The sequence below is a fragment of the Lithobates pipiens genome, unplaced genomic scaffold (assembly GCF_037356315.1).
Source record: "Lithobates pipiens isolate NorthernLeopardFrog02 unplaced genomic scaffold, aLitPip1_a1.2 Scaffold_22, whole genome shotgun sequence".
Classification (NCBI taxonomy): Eukaryota; Metazoa; Chordata; class Amphibia; order Anura; family Ranidae; genus Lithobates; species Lithobates pipiens.
The window spans coordinates 319,825,159-319,848,475 of NW_027507784.1; the positions used below are offsets into that span (position 1 = coordinate 319,825,159).

General features: G+C 43.0%; 1 protein-coding gene across 1 annotated transcript in view; it reads right to left on the minus strand.

The window, feature by feature from the left end:
* Positions 1 to 481: 481 nt before the first annotated feature.
* Positions 482 to 23,317, minus strand: part of LOC143925743 (NXPE family member 4-like) — a 30,431-nt gene continuing 7,595 nt past the window's right edge. The window contains exons 2-5 of the mRNA XM_077450195.1: positions 20,302 to 21,023; positions 13,267 to 13,328; positions 5,252 to 5,470; positions 482 to 1,715 (exon numbers count right to left, since the gene is read on the minus strand). Coding sequence (XP_077306321.1) covers positions 1,168 to 1,715; positions 5,252 to 5,470; positions 13,267 to 13,328; positions 20,302 to 21,023 — 1,551 coding nt within the window. The 3' untranslated portion in view covers positions 482 to 1,167. The remainder of the gene's footprint in view (positions 1,716 to 5,251; positions 5,471 to 13,266; positions 13,329 to 20,301; positions 21,024 to 23,317) is intronic.

Here is a 23,317-nt window from a genome sequence, read left to right on the forward strand (position 1 = left end):
ACAAGTGTGTTCAGCTGTTATATCTACAAATAGTGGCTATTTTGATAAGTCAAAAATGTAGATTACTTTTTTTTTTTTTTAAAGAAAACGATGATGTCCAATTGTTTATTTTTTCTATGATTTCTTTTCAGCGTACATTGAGATATTAAACTGTGTAAATTTTGTAAAAAAAACTGGAAAAATTGAGATGTTCTAAAATGTTTAATCAGTAGTAGGTTTATATAATATATATTGTGTAGGACGCCAAGTATGGGTTCTAGATGGGAGTACACAAAAGGTGAAAGGTGAAAATAACCCAGCAGTTGAGCGGTTAACTGCTCACTGACTCACCAGTTAGGTGCGGTATATGCCTGATAGAAAGACTAAATTCGGGAAAAAAACAGCTGTTTAGTACAGAAGCAGGCACTACAAATTATCCAAGCAACGCAGTATGAAAAAAGTTTAATGAAAAATTAATAAAAACATGTAGAATAACATCCACTTGAAAAAGTAAAAAGAAAGAAAGGAGGAAATGTGAGGAGAAGAGAGGGAGCAGAAATTATAAAGCCATTATGCATTGTCTTGCTGTGGATTAAATAAATGTTCTATGACCACTGAAGACTTTATATAGTCAGATGGATATACCTTCAGACTGTTCAAAGGTGACCTTTTTTGATCTCTACATATCCCATCCTCCGTAATCTACTCCCCTATGGGTTTTTGACCCTTTCTCTCAGTTCTTGCTCTCTGATCTTCTTCCTTGATCCCTTCCTTTCCTCCTGAGTTTATACCGTTCACCTCTCTAACCAATTTTCACCATATCCTTCTTTTTCCAACCCTTCTCCCTTCTCAGCGTTTTGTCTTGTGCTTAACCAGTGGTCTAGACGGAGGACCTGTGATTATAGGCCCATAAACAGGTCCTCAAACAACACTTTATGATAGGCCTAGAAAGTTCACTGCAGCAAATATTTCTTGTATACTTTAGCTTTATGGTCTGTGATCTCTATCAGATACTTTAGCTCCTGTTTGGCTGTGTCTTCAAACCAGTAAAAACAACTGTAACAGAAAAGTGACCTTTTGTTTATGACAAATACAATGTCATTATGTCAGCGGATATGTTCTCTGAACTATTAATTGCAGCTGACGAATTAATAATAGATGGCTCTCAGTCTCTTTTTGTTAAACCATTTATGAACAGGCAAAACTGAATGTCAGGCTTATAATACCCTCCAACGTATTCCCCGGAGGATGAACTGTCTCTGTTGCGGATGCCACTGTCATGTCCCAGGCATCTACAAAACCCACATTGACCCCTTGGAAAACCTCTTTAAGCACCAGGTATTGAGAATAACCATGAAAATCACCAATTCTTTCTGGTGGAGCATGTCTTTCTCTGGTGTTTTCAGTTTTGATGATAACCTTGGTTTCTGGGCTCCGGAGGAAAAGGCGTTCCACCGCTCTGCGGATGTTCAGTGCCCGTCTAATAAAAAGATTCAGAGGGAATTGTCGGAAGTGCTGTCCCATGGTAATGACAAAGATAGTGTCCTTTCCCCCACCTTGTCTGTCAATCTGGCGGCTCGTGTACATGTCGTCCATGAAGTTGTAGAACTCAAAGCTCTCAAGGGGAAACCCATGTCTTTTATAAGATACATAAATATCCTTTTCCATGTTTATAGCCTCAAGAGTCTTCTCCCAATAACTCCATCCAGTCCAGTGGTACCGAAAATATTTCACAACTGGGTGAGACAAGAAAAACCTACCATGTTATATATGCTCACTGGATAATATCATCATTTGCATGGTCTTTTCAAGTGTAAGTAAGGGAAAAATAAGAAATATTTGTTTGCATCTTTACAATACAGTTACAGTTCCCCCTGATTTTATCTCTTTAGAGACCAACCATGGGCCATTTTTCTATATAAGGGCCTGCAGCCAGTTACAAAATATAAAAAAGCAGCCCAGCCTTCGATATTTGCCTTCAAACCAAAGTTTTCCCTTGCAGTACTTTGTTTTTGGCATAAGATGTATCACTAATGCCCAGTGTAAGACAAAGGACATGCTAAGAATGCCATGACCCCACCATCTCATGGGGGCAACACTCTGAAGTGTATTTATGCAGAGAGTGGAGCTGATGTAATTTCCTCCACATCTTCGGGGGTCACCTTCCCCTGAGGAAGATCAGGGAGGAAGAGGGGTCTATGGGTGCGATTTACTAAAACTAGAGCACATAGAATATTGTGCAGCTGTGCATAGTAACCTACTGTATACACCTACAGTATATAGTAACCATTTCTAGTAACCAGTTAGCTTCTAGGTTTTATTGTTAAAATTTTATTGAACAAGCTGAAGTTACGCTGGCCATACATTATACCATTTTCTTACTCAATTTCCTTTAGATTTACCTTAAACTATTTAGTGTAAGGGATTGTCTAATTTGCATACGTTGAAAGTGTTTAGGTTTGACCTCATATTATATGGCTTTGGTAAATCTAAAAGAAAATTGTATAATAACATTGTATAATGTATGGTCAGCCTTAGAAGCTGATTAGTTACTATGCTGCACCAAATTCTGTGTGCTCCAATTTTAGTAAATCCTCCCCTATGTGTCACATGCAAGACCATTAAAACATGACATAGGACAGCTCTGTATTTCTGACATGATGAGGCCTGCCTCAATTTCGTGGATGAAAGACATCCAGAATCCAGCATCGCCTAGGCCTTACCTCCCCATCATTACTGTTCTTGGTCTACCCTCTTCAGTCATTGGTCTTCAGTTCTTTCAGTTATGGAGGCTCAGCATCACATTTGGGTAATCTGCATAGGGTGTCCTGCATGCAAATGCAGCTTTCCTAGGAGCACCCACCCCTCCAGACTGACAACTACCGAGCAAGGCATTTTGATATTTTCATAAAAACAAATCAGAATAAACTTCAGCTTAATCAGACCAAAATGTTCATAGTCAGGGTTTACATATACATTTAAGTTGTATTTAAGATTCCGTTTTTTCTTTTCTTTTTTTTTGTTTATAACAAGCATATCATACCTGCTCTGTCCTGGTCCTCCTTTTCTCGGGTCCCTCGTCTGCACTCCTCCCCCTTGACCAGTGCCCCCAATAGCAAGACACTTTCTATGGTGGCACTGGTGCGTGCTCACTCCTGAGCTCTGCCTTGTGCATCCATAAGACACATAGAGCTGCCGCTCAACCCTGCCCCCCTCTCTCTCCTCTCCTCTGGCTCAATGGGTGTCACTAACATCAGTGGGAGCCAATGGCTCTAGCTGCTGTCTCGGTCAATGAGGAAAGGGAGTCTCGGGACAGCCTAGGCTCTCGTGCTCACCACCGGATAAGGAGGGGGCTCAGATAGGTATTAGGGGGCTGTGGGGGCAGCAACACAAAGAAGTTTTTTTTTACCTTCATACAAAGAATGCAACCACTTTAACAAATAAAAGCAAACTATAGTTAACCTCACTGGCGGTATGATTATTTCAGATTTTAGGTGCTGAAAGCGGTACCATTATTTTGCATGAAAATTTGGCATTTTATATTGTAGTCCTGTAATTCTTAGGAATAACTCACTTAAATCTGTCCAAACCAGAGTCTAGCAGACATCCCGGGTATGATAAAGTTTGAAAAATGAAATAATAAATTATAATATAATAAATAACTATAAATAATTATACCAAATAATAATATAACAATAATAAAAATTATTCAATAATGTAATCAAATCAAAAACACTGAATTTTGCTCAGTTGCAGAATTGTCACTGTCATTACTTTTCAGTATTTGATGACGGATCTCCCCAAAAATCACTATCGCTCAATTCTGCGAGTGATTCTAATTTATTATCGCTGTTTTATAGCTGGTCTAAAATCATTTTTGATGTAAAGGGACAGTTTTGGTTGCTATGGACAATCTCCAGTTTCCAGGCATTAAGAACAGTTTTTATAATATAAAACTGCATGCAGGACACTGGGCAGACCACTAGGGACAAAGGGGATGTGAAATAATTACATACAGCAATGTAATCTGTAAAATTACATTATACTGTAAGTAATGTGTGTGTTTCACTTTTTGAATTTGGCGCCGTTCTCTATCCCCGTGCGTCGCAGCGCTCGCAGGGAACGGAGATTGGCTCCGTGATAGATCGAGCGTAGCACAGCTCGCTCGTGCAGTGGGGAGACATCGCTAGATCCAGGGGACAAAGTAAGTAAGAGCTCCCTGCATTCAGCGATGTGATCCCGAGTCTGGCTCGGGGTTACCACTTTTGGTATAAAATTTCCACCCTGAGCCAGACTCGGGAATACCGGCAGCGGGGTTAAACATAAACCTGTCAATGTTCCCTAGTTTCAAAAAACATACTGACTGAGAATTTGAAAAATACTCTTTTTTTCATTAGTCTAGTGCAGTGGTCTCCAGACTGTGGCCCATGGTTCAAATGTGGCCCTTTGCTTGCCTGTATGCGGCACTATAAGAGGCACTATCTCTTTCATTAACACCAATTGATTGGGCACTATTCCTTCCACTGCCACAGCAATGGGGTACTAGTCCACCCACTGACACCAATGACAGGGCACCATTCATCCCACTGACAATGATGAGGCACCATTCCTCCAAATGACACCAATGATGGGACACAGTTTCTCCCACTGACACCAATGATGGGGCATCCTTCCTTCCACTGACACCAATGATAGGGCATCCTTCCTCTCACTGACACCAATGATGGGGCATCATTCCTCCCACTGACACCAATGACGGGGGACTGATTCTCCCACTAATACCTATGATGGGATACTATTCCTCTTCCAACTGTCCAGGAGCTATATCATTTTTTAACTCCCACTGACCACAAAGGCTCAAACATTGTTTACACCCACTGGCACTTGGGCATTTTCTATTCCAACTCTCCATAGTCCGCCCCTCCTAAAGTCTAATAGAAAGTAAGCTGTCCCTTTATTTCAAAAGTTTGTAGACTGATGTCTACGTCTAGTGCATCATCTGATGTGGGCAGGATCGCTTTGAGTCAGCTGGACTGATTTCCCCCCCCCCCCCCCCAACTTGTTCTTCACCACAATTGGCAGCCTCATTGACCAGTCATGAGGTTCCCCCTCTAAATCCCACACTTTCTATTTGGTCTAGTGCTCACTAGCCAATAGTAAGCCATTAAAAGGGAACTAACTTCATGGTTAAAATATGTATTTGCCTCTAAAAGAGTGCTCTGGAATTGAGGGCTCCTGCCGTCAGGGTTCAGGCATGTTAGAAAGTACTTACTTTGGATGCCCTCTGTGAAGTGCATGATGAACTGTCGCAATGTTGAATCTCCAATCAGGAAGAGGTTCTTCCCCTGTAGGCATTTCACAAAGTCCTCTGCAGCTTTGTAGGTGGTCATTGTGCAGTAGGCAGGATTCCAAATATTATTAAAAAAGAATCCACTTGGAAATGTGGAATTCATTCCTGGTTGACATTTCGGCTTTGGAGTTAAATTGGTTTCTGAAAGAATGATGGTTTTGCAAAGGGAGTTAATATTACATAGTAAAATCGAAGGTATAAAGTCAGTCTTTAAAAGGACCACAAGTTCAACCTCACAAAAATTGTCCTTTGCACCCATAGAACTCCGAGGGACCTATCTTTTATAAGATTGTTTTGTATAAAAAGGTCAGCTAAATATGAAAGAAAGGTGTTCATGAAGAGAAAAAAGGTACTGCTCTTTACTTAAAAAGCAAACTTAAAAAAGGTCCATCCACCTGAATTCACTGGAGTTACCATAGTCATAGCAGGCTATGCGTACTACACCACTTCTCTTAATGCTTGTTGGTTGTAAGGATTTACAATAACCACGCCAATACTGGGCACTTTCAGTCCCTTTCTACCCAGGCCAATTGTCAGCTTTCAACGTGGTCTCATTTTGAATGACAATTGTGCGGTCATGCAATGCTGTACCCAAACTACAGTTTGATCAGTTTTTTGAGACAGACATAGCTTTCTTTTGGTGGTATTTAATCACCACTGGGTTTTTTATTTTTTGCTAAACAAATGAAAACAAATCCAAAATTTTGAAAACAAAAAAAAGTTTTTCTTAGGTCCTGTTACACATTTTTTTCAGTACAGTAAGTACATTTTTTCCTCTACTGATGTATGCTGATGAGGTTGCACTGATGGGCACTGATTAGGCTGCACTGATGAGGCGACACTAATATGCAGCACTGATGGGCACTGATAGGTGGCACTTATGAGGTGACACTAATATGCAGCACTGATGGGCACTGATATGCAACACTGGTGAGCACTGATAGGTGGCATTGATGAGCACCGATGGGCAGCCTTTATAGGCACTGATGGGTACTAGTAAGTGGCACTCATGAGCACTGATAAGTGGCACTGATGGGCACTGGTGGGCGGAACTGATGGCTGGCACTCACAGATGGTACTGATAGGCAGCACTGATGAGGAGGCACTAACAGGCATCATTGATGGACACTAAAAGGCAGCACTGATGGACACTGATTGGCATCACTGATGGGCACAGGTGGGCATCACTGGTGGGCACTGGCAGGCATTCCTGATGGAACTGCACTGATAATCAATGTACTGATTATCAGCGCAGAACCCTCATGTCAGGAGAGCCGATAACAGGTACTTCCTATTTACACTGTGATCAGCTGTGATTGGACACAACTAATCACATGGTAAAGAGCCTACATCATACAAACATTATCTATACACATCCACTACTTAAAGTGGTTGTAAACCCTTACAACACTCTTTGACCTACAGGTAAGCCTAAATTAAGGCTTATCTGTAGGTCCAAGAAATATCTCCTAAACCTATATGATTTAGGAGATATTTGCCCGAAGACAGGCATCGCTGTCTACGGCGCATGCGCCGCACTGAGCACGGCACCGTCAACTATGGAGATGCCGTGCGTGTCGGCTCCTGTGCGCATGCGCGGGAGTGACGTCATCGCGGCTTTGCCGAATGACAGCGGCAGAGCTGCGAGACCCCACCGAGAAGATGGATGCACCGGACTACAGGGGACAGCGGTGACTTCGCTGGCTCCTGTGTCAGGTAAGTGACACATAATGGACTACTATGTGATGCACAGTAGTCCATTATGCTTTGCCTTTGCAGGGAATGAAAGAGGAAGTAAACCCATCAGGGTTTACTTCCTCTTTAATGACACTGTAATCTATTTTTCATGAAATTGTATAACTGCCTTTTTATGGCTCCTTATAACTCCCCTCCATGAGCTTCAGAACCTCTCATTTTCCTCCCTCACTTCCATTTCTTTGGGACAAGCAGCGCATGTTAATTGTGGTCGTATACTGTAAACTGATTTATGCACACCACACATCCCATAGTCCATAAGCCATAGTCCATTTCAGGAGCAAGCAAGCAAGAGTGGCTACATCCCTTCATTGAGTGGGACCATGGAGAATAAACATAGCCACCCTCTAACAGAGAGTCAGGTCACAGCTGCAAAATAAAAAGAAATTTGGAAATTTGGAAGATGCTGAAAGCATTAAAAGGGACTTTTCGAGCCCCCCCACCCCCCCAAAAAAAAATAATACTTACATATCATTATTTAAAACAGTGTTTAGTGTTACTTTAATTCACTGAACCATTGCCCCTCCCCCACCTCACCCCCACTTCACTAGCCACTAAGGCCCCATTCACACCTGAGTGTTTTGTAGCTTGAGGCCTGAAGGCACAAAACACTGGAAGGGAAATAATCAATTATTCTCTATGGAGATGATTCAGATCTCCACTCCAAAATGCCTGAAGCTTGAAGCTCCAAAACGCCTGAAGGTCAAACAAGTTCTGGAACTTTTTTCTTAGGCAGATTACGGGCGTTTTTCTGCTTTTTATAATGGTGACCTTTTGACCTGTACAAATTGCTGCAAAAACACGTAAAAATCGCTCCAAGAATCACGGTAAAATCTTGTTGAATGCCTGAAAACACTACGCTCCAGAACAGTCTACTCTGCTCTTCCCAAGACCTTCTGCTCTCTCAAAATCCCTCGTCATCCCACCATGCTCACCTCCAGGACTTCTCCAAAGCCTCTTCCATCCTCTGGAACTCCTTACCCCAATCTTTTTGGCTATGTCTTATTCTGTCAATCTTTAAGCGGTCAACTCTTCTTTTCAGGGAAGTCTATCCTGCCTCCACCTAAAAACTGTACTTCTACTTTCCCCATCAGCTAATCCCTCACACTTTTATACCACTTTGCCCACCCTTTTAGATGTTAGGTTTCTCCTAATTGTCTTGTATTGAATTGTGTAGTGACATATTACTGTCTTCTTTTATTTTGTAAGGCATCTCACAAACCATATAAATCCTGTATAATAATACAACATAATAATAGAAACAGATGTTTTGTAGATAAACGCAAAGAAAAGTTCAAGTGCACTTACTAAATCCTCCTCACAGTCTTAAATGGTTGTGTCTACGATCATTCAATTATCAAGAAAATGAAGAAAGATAAAACAACAAATATACACAAAGACCCAGAACCTTCTCCATCGTTGACTCCACCAGTTGTATTGCTCTTGGAATGCGAGATGCGAGTTTTTTGCCCCCAAGTACATAAATTTCCATTTATCAACATCAAACCTAACTTGCCACATAGTTGCCCAATTAACCACTTCAGCTCCTGAATGTTTTACCCCCACCCCCTTCCTGACCAAGCCATTTTTTGCGATATGGCGCCGTGTTGCTTTAAATGACGGTCGTGCGACGCTGTACCCAAATAAAATTGATGTCCTTTTCTTCCAACAAATAGAGCTATCTTTTGGTGGTATTTGATCACCTCTGCGGTTTTTATTTTTTGCGCTATAAACAAAAGAAGAGCGACAATTTTGAAAAAATAAAAATAAAACATTTTTTTTGCTTTCTGCTATAAAACATATCCAATAAAAAAAGTTAAAATGTCTTCATAAATTTAGGCCAATATGTATTCTGCTACATATTTTTGGGAAAATATCACAATAAACGTATATTGATTGGTTTGCGCAAAAGTTATAGCGTCTACAAACTATGGGATAGATTTAGGGACTTTTTATTTTTTAAATATGTTTTACTAGTAAAGGCAGCAATCAGCAATTTTTAGCAGGACTGCGATATGGCGGCGGACAAATCTGACACTAATGCCACGTACACACGATCGAATTGTCCGGCGTACTTAGTCCGGCCAACAATCCGGCGGATAGTCTGGCGGACTTTCTACCGAGCGGACTTGGCCACACACGGACACACAGCGTTTGCTAGCGCAATGGCGTACAGCACGTACGACGGGACTAGAAAAAGGAAGTTCAATAGCCAGTAGCCAATAGCTACCTTTTCGTACTTGCTTCTGAGCATGCGTCATTCTTAAGCCGCGTACATACGGGCGGACTGTCTGTCCAACTTAGTCCGCCGAAACACATTTCAGCGGACAGTCCGCTCGTGTGTGGGATTCAGCTGACTTTTTCAGCGTGCAGTCTGGCGGACTAAGTCTTTCGGAATTTCCGTAATATTGTCCGTCAGACTTTGGTTTCAGCGGACAATCCGCTCGTGAGTAGGCTAGTTGGACGGACTAAGTATGGCGCATGCTCAGAAAGGATTTACACGGCGAAAGGTTGCATTGCTGTGTATTGGACGTCCTATTTCTAGTCCCGTCGTACGTGCTGTACACGTCATCGCGCAAGCTTTCAACGGACTGTTTGTTCATCGTGTGTGGTCAAGTCCGTTCATTCGAAAGTAGGACGGACTGTCCGTCGGATTGTCTGACGGACTAAGTTGGCCATACAGTCCGCCCGTGTGTACGTGGCTTTAGTCCGCTGGACTAGCATACTGACGAACGTATTGTCCGCTGAAACCCAAGTCCGGCGGAAAGATTGGACTGCAAAAATACTTTATAAGTCCGCCGGACTTTACACTGAGAAAGTCCGCTGAAGCCCACACACGATCGAATTGTCCAGTGAAATGCGTTTCGGCGGACTAAGTTTGATTGTGTGTACGCAGCATAAGTGGCACTTTTTTGGGGACCAGATACACCAATACAGGGATCAGTGGTAAAAAAAATGCACTGTCACTGTATAAATGACACTGGCAGGGAAGGGATTAACAGCTGGGAAAATAAAATGATTAAAGTGGAAATAAACCCATCGATTTAACAGTTACGTTCCTGGTATGTGCTGGAAATGTATGGGCTCATTTACACTTCAACACACATTAACAGCTAGTTTACACTTGCTTCAAAACAAGGCATCAGACAGGCTTTGTTAACCACTTGCTTACTGGGCACTTAAACACCCTTCCTGCCCAGACCAATTTTCAGCTTTCGGCGCTCTTACACTTTGAATGACAATTACTCAGTCATGCAACACTGTACCCATATTAATTTTTTGTCCTTTTTTTCCCACAAATAGAGCTTTCTTTTGGTGGTATTTGATCACCTCTGGGGTTTTTATTTTTTGCGCTATAAATGAAAAAAGACCAAAAATTTTGAAAAAAACGCATATTTCTTTGTTTCTGTGACAAAATTATGCAAATTATAAATTTTTCTTCATAAATTTTGGCCACAATTTATACTGCTACATGTCTTTGGTAAAAATAACCCAAATTAGTGGATATTATTTGGTCTTTGTGAAAGTTAAAGAGTCTACAAGCTGTGGTGCGAATCATACAAAATTGATCACATCTGATGTACTGGTGGCCTATCTCACTTCTTGTGACCCGAAAAAGCCAGGAAAGTACAAATACCCCCCAAATGACCCCTTTTTAGAAAGTAGACATTCCAAGGTATTTAGTAAGAGGAATGGTGAGCTTTTTGATGTTGTCATTTTTTTCCCACAATTCTTTGCAAAATTAAGATTTTTTATTTTTTTAATTTTTTTCCACAAAATTGTCATTGTAATAGGTTATTTTTCTCACATGGCATGTGTATACCATAAATGACACACCCAAAAAAATTCTGCTACTCTTCCTGAGTATTACAATACCACATGTGTGGGACTTTTTCACAGCCAGGCCACATACTGAGGCCCAACATGCAGGGAGCGCCATCAGGTGTTCTAGGAGCATAAATTACACATCTAACTTGTTGACTACCTATTACACTTTTAAAAGCCCTGGAGCACCAGGACAGTGACACGTGACACTGATGACTGATGGCACTGATACGTGGCAATGATGACACTTATACGTGGCACTGATGACACGTGGCACTGATGACAGATGGCACTAATATGTGGCACTGATGACAGATGGCACTTATACGTGGCACTGATGACACGTGGCACTAATACGTGGCACTGATGACACGTGGCACTAATACGTGGCACCGATGACAGATGGCACTAATATGTGGCACCGATGACACGTGAGACTGATGACAGATGGCACTGATAAGTGGCATTGATGACACGTGACACTGACAACAGATGGCACGTGACACTGACAGGTGGCACTGATGAAAAATGGCACTGATACGTGGCACTGATGACAGATGGCACTAATATGTGGCACTGATGACAGATGGCACTATGTGGCACTGATGACACGTGGCACTGATGACAGATGGCACTTATACGTGACACTGATGACAGATGGCACTGGGGACAAATGGCACTGACAACAGGTGGCACTGGGGACAGATAGCATTAACAGGTGGCACTGGGGGGATGGCACTGGGGAGGATGGCACTGGGGTGGATGGCACTGGGGCGGATGGCACTTTTTCTTTTTTTTTCACTTACGGCCGCTGCAGCCGTTCATCTCTCCCCTCTCACACGCTGTCTGTGTGAGGGGGGAGAGCGGCGCTGAGAGATGATCTCATATGTTTACATATGAGATCATCTCACATTGGACACGCCGATCGCGCTGTAAATGGCTGCTGTGATTGGCCGTTTACAGCGATCTGTGTTTGCCTGTCTCTGGGGGACATGGCAAACACAAAACTTCCCTTCCCCGTGGCGGCGCGCATTGCGGAAGTAAATACCAGGACGTCCAGGGACGGCCTCCCGGACAAGAGCGCCCGCTCTATAGCCGTCATTCGGCTATAGGGCTGGCGGGAAGCGGTTAAAGCTCTCTGAACACCAGTCAAAGCTCTTGTCACTAAATAAAATGGTTAGCTTACAGTCCTGTTTACACCTTGCTTTTGTTTTGCTTTGCTTTGGTTTTTCTTCAAAAATGATACCCCATGTAGCTTTAGTTGTGCTTCAAAGCATCTTCAAAGCCTCCATAGAAGTCTATGGCAAAGCTCACTTGAAGCCCCACTGAAGCCCCATCGAAGCCACATTGAAGCCTCATGAAGCCTCACCAAAGCCTCATCGAAGCCCCATAGAATCTCCACCAAAGCCTCATCGAAGGCCCACTGAAGCCCCACTAAAGCCTTATCGTAGCCCCACCAAAGCCTCACCAAAGCCTCATCGAAGTCCCATCGAAGCACTAAGCAAAAGCAAGGTGTAAACAGGACTGTAAGCTAACCATTTTATTTAGTGAGAGGAGCTTTTACTGGCATTCAGAGAGCTTTAACAAAGCATGTCTGAAGCCTTGTTTTGAAGCAAGTGTAAACTAGCCCTAACTGTCACATTGTTTGTCCTGTCAACCAAACTGTCAAACGATCCAGAAGCTGGTGTCATAACTAATCACATGTACAGCATCATGGTCGTTGAAGCTCAAATAGAGGCCAAGATGGCAGCTTCCTTGGCTGAAAGTGATAGGTGGGTTTACTTCCACTTTAAATGTGTTCCCTGTGAGTGCTTTTTAACTGTGGGGGGTGCTTTGACTAAGGAAAAACAGAGAAAGCAGAAACACAAGATCTCCATTTTCCTCTCTGGCAGAACAGCAGTCTACCTTGTTTACAGACATTCTGCCTCTCTCTGAGCAATCGCTGGGTCCGCCAGACGTGCTGATTGATTCCAGCTCTGTCCAATCACGTAGGAGAAAATCACATACAGGGAAACCCGTATCCAATTTGCAACAATGTGAACTCAGCCTTAAACCCTTTACATTCTACAATTTTTTTTTTTTTTTTTTTAAGTTTATGTAAAGCTAATTCGGACGCAACAGTTGGGTAATTAGGATGCCAGAGGAGGCATATATTATCTTTCTTTAAGATAATAACAGTAGTTCAGGGAAGTTCCACACATTATTGTTGAGTTATACCCTGTACATCCTAACAATTATTTTATTTTAGTTTTTAAGCCTATGTAAAGCCAATTAGGATGCTATGGTGTTGAAACTTGAGACAAGCAGAAATTTGTAATATCCAAGGCCAATACCTTCTAATTAATGAATGTACTTACCATTGCATTTTGTAACTGTTATAGGTCCCAATTTTTGGGCAATTTCGATGCCCACGCTTGACCTACAAAAAATGTTTGAAGTTACTTTCAAATGTATAGCTAGCAAAGCGATCTGGTAAAAAAAAAAAGAGTAAAGATTCCAGAACAGCCTTTCTCAACCTATTTACTCCAGAGGAACCCCTAAAATAATTTACATTTCTTGGGTAACCCATATTAAAATCGGTTCATCAGAGATCAATCAGAAGAATACCCCTGACATTGGTGGTCAGTAGAAAGAATGAAACCCTTACAGCGGTGGACAGAATACCACCCTCAAAGACAGCTAAAAAGATCATTGGGGTCATGTTGTTGGCTCCGTCAAGTGGTGTTGGATTTAGAATTGTGCAAGTAAATGGGAATTCAACCAGCCACAGTCCAGGGAAAACCTAGAAACTGTAAACCCCTGTACACACGGTCGGAGATTTCCACAACCAAATCCGTCGGATTTTGCCCGTTGGATTTTGTCCGTCGAACTGTTGCATACACACGGTCGGACAAAGTTGGCGAAAAAATCCGATCTTTCAGAACGTGATGACGTAATTTAGTTACGATGGGACTACATTCAGGCTAGTAGCCAATAGCTTTTGATGTAGGAATTTGATCTCAGCATGCGTGGCACTTGGTCCGATCAAAATTCTCTACACATGATCGGAGTATGTCCGATCAGCCCAGTTGGTCGGGAAATATTTCCAACATGTTGGAAAATTGGGTCTGACGGATATTCGGATGGAATCAGTCCGATGTATATCACACACAGTCGGATTATCCGACACGGTCCGATAGGACACATTCCGACGGATTCTCCGATCGTGTGTACAAAGGCTTAGAGGAACCATAGAATTTCACAGAAGCCTGGTTGAGAATGGCTGTTCTAGAAGAATGTAAAAGATCTAAAGCTCCAATAAAAAAACTAAATTATCCACTTTTCTTGCTTGACCGTGGGTTTATTGTAGAAAATATAGACACAAAAACTCAAGGTTCTTTTATTGATTTCAATTCATTTACATATACTTTTCTACAATGCAACTTTGCCCAAGCAAGGAGAGTGGAGTGGTTTGATTTTTGTGAAGTTTCACTTCAGAAGGTCTGGGCAAGGTCTGAAAGCCTCAAGGCCTTGGGATGTGTGGAGCTGATGTCCATGTGGCAGCAAAGATCTGCTTCACTTTTTATTTAAAGTGTATGCCAAAATGTTTTTTTTTTTTTTAGTCTTGAATAGAGTGGGAGAAGTTCTGTTTCACCAGAGAGAAAATTTTCAACAAGAACACAGACAAAAAGAAAATCACAGTGGTTCTAGTCTACCCCTACGCAACCAAATAAAATCTCAAAAGAAGGTGCTCTATCTAGCACATTTTGGAATACTGTTTAAATATTTGACTGTTAAAGAGTTTGAAGAATGTCTGCAATCCTAGGCAGGATTGTAAATGGTTGAGTGGAGCTTAGTGTAAAGTATGGAATTTCACTTCTGATTTGACATAAGGAAGTTTAGGGCTGCCTTTAGTGGCAAAATGAAGAACAACCAGGCTCACATCTAACCTATGCTCACCTTACCTCCTTCGAGTCCCCTTTAGGATCTACTGATGGCAATGGTGCTTTGCTTACCATAAAACCATACCGTTTGAGAACCAGCAGAGACAGCCTGCTGTCTTTGATGATATTGCAAGAAAAGTAAACTATGACCAATTACGTTGGCATATGACCAAAAAGACAGACAACAAGAACTCTCCAATCGGCAAAGAGCAAACGTTTTTGTGATGGAATAGCTATACGTCTGACACAACCATGGGTGTGTTGGACCTCTGCAGAGAGATCACTGCTGCCAAACTGAAAGTCATTATCTACAGCCTTATTTTGCATCTTTTTCACACTTAAATCACTCAGATTAGAAAACGAAGTGTAATATTACACAAAGATAATCCAATTAAATACAAAATGCATTTTTTAAATGATGATTTCATTTATTAAGGGAAAAAATCTGTCTAAACCTGCATGGCCCTATGTGAAAAAGTAATTGCAACCCCCCTTGCTAAATCATGAGCGAACTGTAACCACATTTTTTGGAAAGTGGAGTAAATCTCAATTGGCACTCCTGGGCCTGATTACTAAAGGGCCTGATCTAAAGAAATTCAAGAACAGATGAGAAACAAAATAATTGACATGTATCAGTCTGGAAAGGGTTACAAAGCCATTTCTAATGCCGGGTACACACGATCGGACTTTCTGGCAGAAAAGGTCTGACAGCATAATTTCATTGCATATTCCAAAAATGTTTGAGCTTCAGGTGACTTTTTTTTTCAAAAAGTCTGACAGACCTAGAAATAGAACATGTTTAAAATCTTTCCGATGGAATCAATTCCTATCAGGAAAACCTCTTGTCTGTATGCTAGTCCGACAATCCAAATATGACGCAATGGCAGCTATTGCTACTGGCAATTGAACTTCCTTTTCTAGTCCCATCATACTTCATCGAAATGAACAGACTTTGGTGTGATCATTAGTGATGGCCGAACGGTTCGCCCGGCGGTCGTTTCGCCGCAAATTTCGGCTGTTCGCGGTCCGCCCGTTCGGCGGACTATTGGCGCCGTTCGCCCGGCGGACTTCCGTGTTTACTGTGTAAAAGAACTTTGACCTATGATGACACATCCATCATGGGGTACAGGACAGCCAATTGAGACATTACAGCACATGGACACTTGGACATTCCCCCTAACTTATAAGTACACCCGATCCGGCGGCCATTTTACATTCTTTCTTCTGTCACTATAGGGAGAGGTTGCTGTGTGGAGCAGGGAGAGATTGCAGTGACCCAAATCATTAGCTATTTGGTACAAAAAAGTTCTTTTCAGGACTGGTATAGGTGTTAGGTGTATATAGGTTTGCTGTGCTACTGGTTGTTGCAGCAGCCTGAGTGTCTTTTGTCAGTTTAGAGAAAGGGACAGGACGGTGTGTCTGCTGTAGGGACAGTCAGTTTAGTCATTAGCTGTTAGTATCAGGTCCAAAAAAGTCCTATTCCAGTTATTGTTCCAGTAGCCTCTGTTTTGTCAGTTTATATAGGGACAGGCAGGAAGCAGTGTGTGAGGCAGTGAGGGTCAGTTTAATCAGTAGCTGTTACTATATTAGGTCCACAAAGGTTCTTTTCAGGACTGGTATCAGTGGTATGGTAATAGGCTTGTACACGTATAATATTCTTTCTTCCAAATATAGAAAGAATATTATACTTGACTGCTGCCCTTCTGCTGCAGTCTGCTAATCATTCACAACCTACTTGTTCCACAAAGCTCCTTATAAGGACTGGTAACTTGGTCTGTCTAGGGTGCTACAGTACATAGGGTTAAGTGAGGTACAGTCTGCCATTCTATAAGTACTGGTATAGGTCCACAGTACATAGGGTTGAGGTGCACTACTGCTGACCGCTGCCCTATACTGCAGCAGTCCTTCATCGGTATAGGGACTGACGTACAGTCTGCTAATCACTCACACACAACCTACTTGGTCCACAAAGGTCCTTATAAGGACTGGTAAGGTATAGTGTACTACAGTACATAGGGTTGAGTGAGGTACAGTCTACCATTCTATAAGGACTGGTATAGGTCCACAATACATAGGGTTGAGGTGCACTACTGCTGACCGCTGCCCTATACTGCAGCAGTCCTTCATCAGTATAGGGACTGACGTACAGTCTGCTAATCACTCACACACAACCTACTTGGTCCACAAAGGTCCTTATAAGGACTGGTAACTTGGTCTGTCTAGGGTGCTACAGTACATAGGGTTGAGTGAGGTACAGTCTGCCATTCTATAAGGACTGGTGTAGGTCCACAATACATAGGGTTGAGGTGCACTACTGCTAACTGCTGCCCTATACTGCAGCAGTCCTTCATCGGTATAGGGACTGACGTACAGTCTGCTAATCAGTCACTTCCTTTTCTCACTTCCATGGCTCACTTCCTTGTCCAAAAAAAGCACACCGTACTATATGCCCGTACCCTCCTCTTTGAAGAGGTTGAGCGGTGTCATATTTCTACTGGGGCTGCTTATTATGAGGAGCTCCCACAATCCCTGTGCTGTGCTGACATCCTCCTGGGGCTGTACCTCTGCTGTGCATATTATGAGGGGCTCCCACCATCCCTGTGCTGTACTGACTTCTTCCTGGGGCTGTACCTCTGCTGTGCATATTTTGAGGTGCTCCCACCATCCCTGTGCTATGCTCATTATGAGGGGCTCCCACCATCCCTGTGCTGTGCTGACTTACTCCTGGGGTTGCTTATTATGAGGGGCTCCCACCATCCCTGTGCTATGCTGACATCCTCCTGGGGCTGCTTATTATGAGGGGCTCCCACCATCCCTGTGCTATGCTGACATCCTCCTGGGGCTGCTTATTATGAGGGGCTCCCACCATCCCTGTGCTATGCTGACATCCTCCTGGGGCTGCTTATTATGAGGGGCTCCCACCATCCCTGTGCTATGCTCATTATGAGGGGCTCCCACCATCCCTGGGGCTGCTTATGGTGCAGGTGTCAGTGCTGTATATCACGGTGCTGATGTCAGTACTCTCTATCACTGTGCTGATGTCAGTACTCTCTATCACGGTGCTGCTGTCAGTGCTGTATATCACGGTGCTGGTGTTAGTGCTTTATGTCACGCTGCTGATGTCAGTGCTCTCTATCACGGTGCTGTTGTCAGATGACTCTATCACGGTGCAGGTGTCATTGCTGTATGTCACGCTGCTGATGTCAGTGCTCTCTGTCATGGTGCTGCTGTCAGTGCTGTATATCACGGTGCTGGTGTGAGTGCTTTATGTCACGCTGCTGATGTCAGTACTCTCTATCACGGTGCTGCTGTCAGTGCTGTACATCACGGTGCTGGTGTGAGTGCTTTCTGTCACGCTGCTTATGTCAGTGCTCTCTATCACGGTGCTGCTGTCAGTGCTGTATATCACGGTGCTGGTGTGAGTGCTTTATGTCACGCTGCTGATGTCAGTGCTCTCTATCACGGTGCTGTTGATAGATCACTCTATCACGGTGCAGGTGTCATTGCTGTATGTCACGCTGCTGATGTCAGTGCTCTCTATCACGGTGCTGTTGTCAGATGACTCTATCACGGTGCAGGTGTCATTGCTGTATGTCACGCTGCTGGTGATCATCTCCTGCACCCTCTTCTTTGCCTACCCTGGTCCCTGACCTTCCCTCTCCTCCATTGCCTTCATGCGCTCTACAGTCCTGAATTGTCACAACAATTTCCCATATAAAAAAAGAATGCTTGTAGTTGTCGATCCCAGATTCACCTCATACATGTGTTATGTCATTGGCCATGTGGTGGGACTATGTTTGCACAGCTATTAATTATTTTGTGGCTGCAAATTTGACCTGTAGGTTTGCAAAGTTCGCCTCCCATTGAAGTCAATGGGGCCCGCCGCGAACGTTCCGGTTCGCGAACTATCGGCCGCGTTCACGGTCCGCGTTCTCGAAACGTCCCGTCGGAAGTTCGTCCATCAATAGTGATCATGTATAGGCCAGTCTGTTCGGTCATAACTCCATTGGAAACTCAGTCAGAAAGACCGTCAGAGTTTATTCTGATGGAAAGTCCGGTCGTGTGTACGCGGCATAAGGCTTTGGGACTCCAGCGAACCATGGTGAGAGACATTATCCACAAATGGAGAAAACTTGAAACAGTGGTGAACCTTCCCAGAAGTGGCCAGTCTACAAAAATTACTCCAAGAGCACAACGATGACTCATCCAGGAGGTCATAAAAGAATCCAGAACAACATTTAAAGGACTGCAGGCCTCACTTGCCTCTGGTAAGGTCAGTGTTCATGATTGAACAAGAAAGAGACTGGGCAAAAACGGCATCCATGGGAGAGTTCCATGGCGAAAGCCAATGCTGACCAGAAGGAGCACAAAGGCTTGTCTCACATATGCCAAAAAACATCTTGACTATCCCCAAGACTTTTGGGCAAATATTCTGTGGACAGATGAGACAAAAGTTGAACTTTTTGGAAGGTGTGTGTCCCGTTACATGTGGCGTGAAATGAACACAGCATTTCATTAAAAGACCATACCAACAGTCACCCAAGGTGCTAGTAGTGTGATGGTTTGGGGCGGCTTTGTAGCTTCAGGACCTGGACAACTTGCAATAATTGGTTGAACCATGAATTCTGCGCTCTGCCAGAAAATCCTGAAGGAGAATGTCCGGCCATCAGTTTGTGACCTCAAGCTCAAATGCACTTGGGTTATGCAGCAGTAAAATTATCTGAAACACACAAGCAAATCCACCTCTGAAATTATTGTTTTGGAGTAGCCTAGTCAAAGTTTGGACTTAAATCCCAATGAGATGCTGTGGTATGACCTTAAACAGGTTTTTCATGCTGAAAAATCCTCCAATATGGCTGAATTAAAATAATTCTACAAAGAAGAGTGGGCCAAAATTCCTCCACAGACATGTTAAAGACTCATTGCCGGTTATCTCAAATGCTTGATTGCAGTTGTTGACGCCAAGGGTGGCACAACCAGTTATTATGTTTAAGGGGCAATTACATTTGTATTTTTGTAAATATCTCTTAAACTGTGTAGGTTTAGGAGATATTTCTTGGACTTACAGGTAAGCCTTAATCTAGGCTTACCTGTAGGTCAAAGTGATTTGTAAGGGGTTACAACCACTTTAAGACTTTAGAACCACTTTAACTGTGACAAATATGCAAAAATATATAAAAATCAGGAAAAGGGGAAATACTTTTTCACAGCACTGTATGTATATTAACAGTATTACCCATTGTTCTCTTCAGTTGGAGCAAACATAAGACTATAAACAATTCCCATGAAGAATGCATCATACTGGGTCTTTTTCATGGTTAAAAAGGATCTTCTCTGTCTAGAAATACCTACAAAACAATGTTCACATTTCCCAGTATGTTATTAACTTAGCATTCATACACAGTGAAAAAACCCTAAATAGTTTGTGGGGTATTGTGTGGTATTTTTCTTGTTTGATATATATTTTACCCTTCAACCAACGGTTTCTCTTCAGGCTTCAAAAAAGATGCACGGAGGTCCACGGCTCTCATGTCTCTTAAACAGTCACAAGGTAAGTTAGGAGGTTTTTGGCAGTAGAACACCTCTTCATAGAGTTTGTCTTTATATTCACAAATCTCTCCAGCTGAATTCGGTTGAAAGCCACAAGTAGAATAAGCCTCTTGACCTAAGTAGACATATTTCCCCTGGAAGCCAATAACTCCCAAACTTGCATGTCTTGACCTCCAGAGGGCTGCAATCCCTTCACTGGGGTGCCATATCAAAATGGAGACCTTGATTTGGCCTGCCCAGTATAAAGGAAAGTGGACAAGGTAAGACCCATTGTTCATGTCTTCCACCTTTCCTGATACAGAAGCTCCAAGTTCTATAGAAAACAGCCTAGGTCTTAAAAAATCCCCTCCATAGATCTTTCTGTTATACAAATAATCATACATGTCCACTTGTATAATAAAGTCTTCCCCAACACAATATCGTTCTCTGGGATTCACTAAAAACACTTTGCTGTTTTGCGCGCTGGTGGTTTTGTTAAAAGTAGTGAATGTCACATTAGGGATAAGGCTTTGAATTTTGTTAAAAATGGCATCAGTTTGAATTTGCAGTTGACTTTTTTTTGGTGGAAGTTCTGGCTCTGGGACTTTCTCCTCCTTCTCCGGAACAATATGTAATATTCCCAGCGTACCACTGAAAGAGTGCTGTAAAGGAAATAAAAAAGTTTCTTAATGTTTTTTTTCCTACCAGTGCTTAAATACTGTAATATTAAAGTATATGTAAACCCAACATTTCAAATTCCTGATATGTGCCTGCTGTATCATGTACTTGTATGAGAAAGTATCCTGTTGTCTTTGTATTGCTTCCTTTGTGGTAAATCCCTGGTGTTCAGTGGCATATCATCCATGCGTATAATGTGTCCAATGCACATGGGCCCTGAAGGGAGTGGGGTCCACTGTGCTTTAACGCACAATACACCCGTGGAGTGAATAAAAAAATGCAACCGTACCCAGTCATATCATTTACATTTTGTATCATCCTGCCTCCAGGCTAGAGGATCCTAAGCTGACCATACATTATACAATTCTCTTATTCAATTTCCTTTAAATGTAGTATAAAGGCCTGGCTGGTTGCATACAAGTTGAACGTGTTTAAGTTTGACCTCATATTATATGGTTTTGGTAAATCTAAAGGAAAATTGTTCAAGATAATTGTATAATGTGTGGCCAGTCTAAGTGCAAGGGACTGCACCCCAGTCCTGCCTGCTGTGGCGCTGCCTGCTCCCTGTACAGGATCTCGTGTGATTTCTTCCAGTCATACACAGATCCTGCAGCTTACTATGAGCAGTCCGCGGCTATCTGGGGTGGAATCGGCATCAGTGAAGGGGCAGGGCAAGGGTGCAATTCTAACTGCACCTGCACCCAGGAGAGAAAAGAAATTCCCCATGCCGCTTAGGTATATAAATTTTTGGAGTGGTTACTGTGCACTCTGTGACAGGCTGATCTGGGGGTGGGGGTAATTGTGGCTGTGTACCCTGTGACAGGATGATGGGGGTGTGAAGGGATTGTGACTGTGCACCCTGTGACATGCTGATCTGGGGGAGGATCAGGGACGGACTGTCCATTAAGGGCTCATGGGCCCCTATCCATGTGTCCAGCCACCATGCAGGACGCCAGATGCATGGATTCCAATGAGGGGGGTTGAAGTACATGATTAGAGCCAGAGACTCTAATAGGCTTCAAAATAGGGTGGGCTCAGGGCACAGAGCACTGCGAATTGAGCCTACTCAGGTGTGTTACAATAGCAAATGAATATTTTCTATTGTCACACTGATCCTCCTCCCGGACAATCAGGAAGCAGGTCCTGAGACCCGTCACCCAATTGGCTGAAAGGACAGGTGATCCAGTTGGACGCCTAGGAGGAGGAGACGCATGGAGGAACCCGCTGTGATGCAGATGAGGACAGATACTCCATATTCCCATTGCACACATTCCTGGATAAGCTCTCAAAAGTTTGGGTGCAGCAACAACTAGCTGGAAACTAGCTGCTAACTGGTTCAGAAATTCACAAAGCACATATTTGCAGGACACACCATGGATCAATGAAGTAGCATCCAAATGGATTGTTTATTGCATGACCACATCAAAAGAACAGTGCAGTGTTTCAGAGTCACCCAGGACCCCTTCGTCAGGCATGTGATGCCTGACAAAAGGGTCCTGTATGACTCAGAAACTTTGAACTGGTAATGGGATCATGCAATAAACAATCCATCTGGATGCTACTTCGTTGAGATTTTGGTTTTGGTTACTTGTGATAATTGGGTTGTTGGGCGGATCTATGGACAGTGGACACGGAGAGAGTACTAAATGAAGTTCCCCATATTTGAAAGACATCTACAGCTATGTTTTACATGTGGTGTTTGCCTTCAGTAGAGGGAGAATCTCCCAGTCTCCCGGAGCATACCCCTCTCATTTGAGTAGGGGTACTCGGGGTGGGAGGTATTTGGGGAGGTTCTCAAGAGGGACAGGGACTGTATAGCAGAGAGAAATCCCTCAAGTGGTAGATACATTTGGGCAAGGTCATCTAGAGAAGTGGTTCTGAACCTCAGGCTTCAGATACCCCAAACGGGCCATGTTTTGGGAACTTCCCTTCGATAAAATAGCTCTTATCAATACCATGTCATTAATCTTGATTTAAAGCAGCTGTGCAAAGTAAAGGAAAACCTTAAAACATGGCCTGTTGGGGGTACTTGAGGACTGAGGTTGAGAACCACTGCTTTAGAGCCCAGGGCGAACATGCAAAACTGCGCCCCCCCCCTTCAAGATGTATGAGCCTTGTGTCAGCAAAAATCCCCCCTAAAAACCTGAGCACTAATCTGCATGCTTAACCCCAAGCATAAATTCCCCCAGTACAAATCTGCCCCACTGCTGAAATCCCCCATCTCTACACAAATCTTTGTCCTCATCCGATAAATCCCCTCAACAAAAAAGTCACCCCT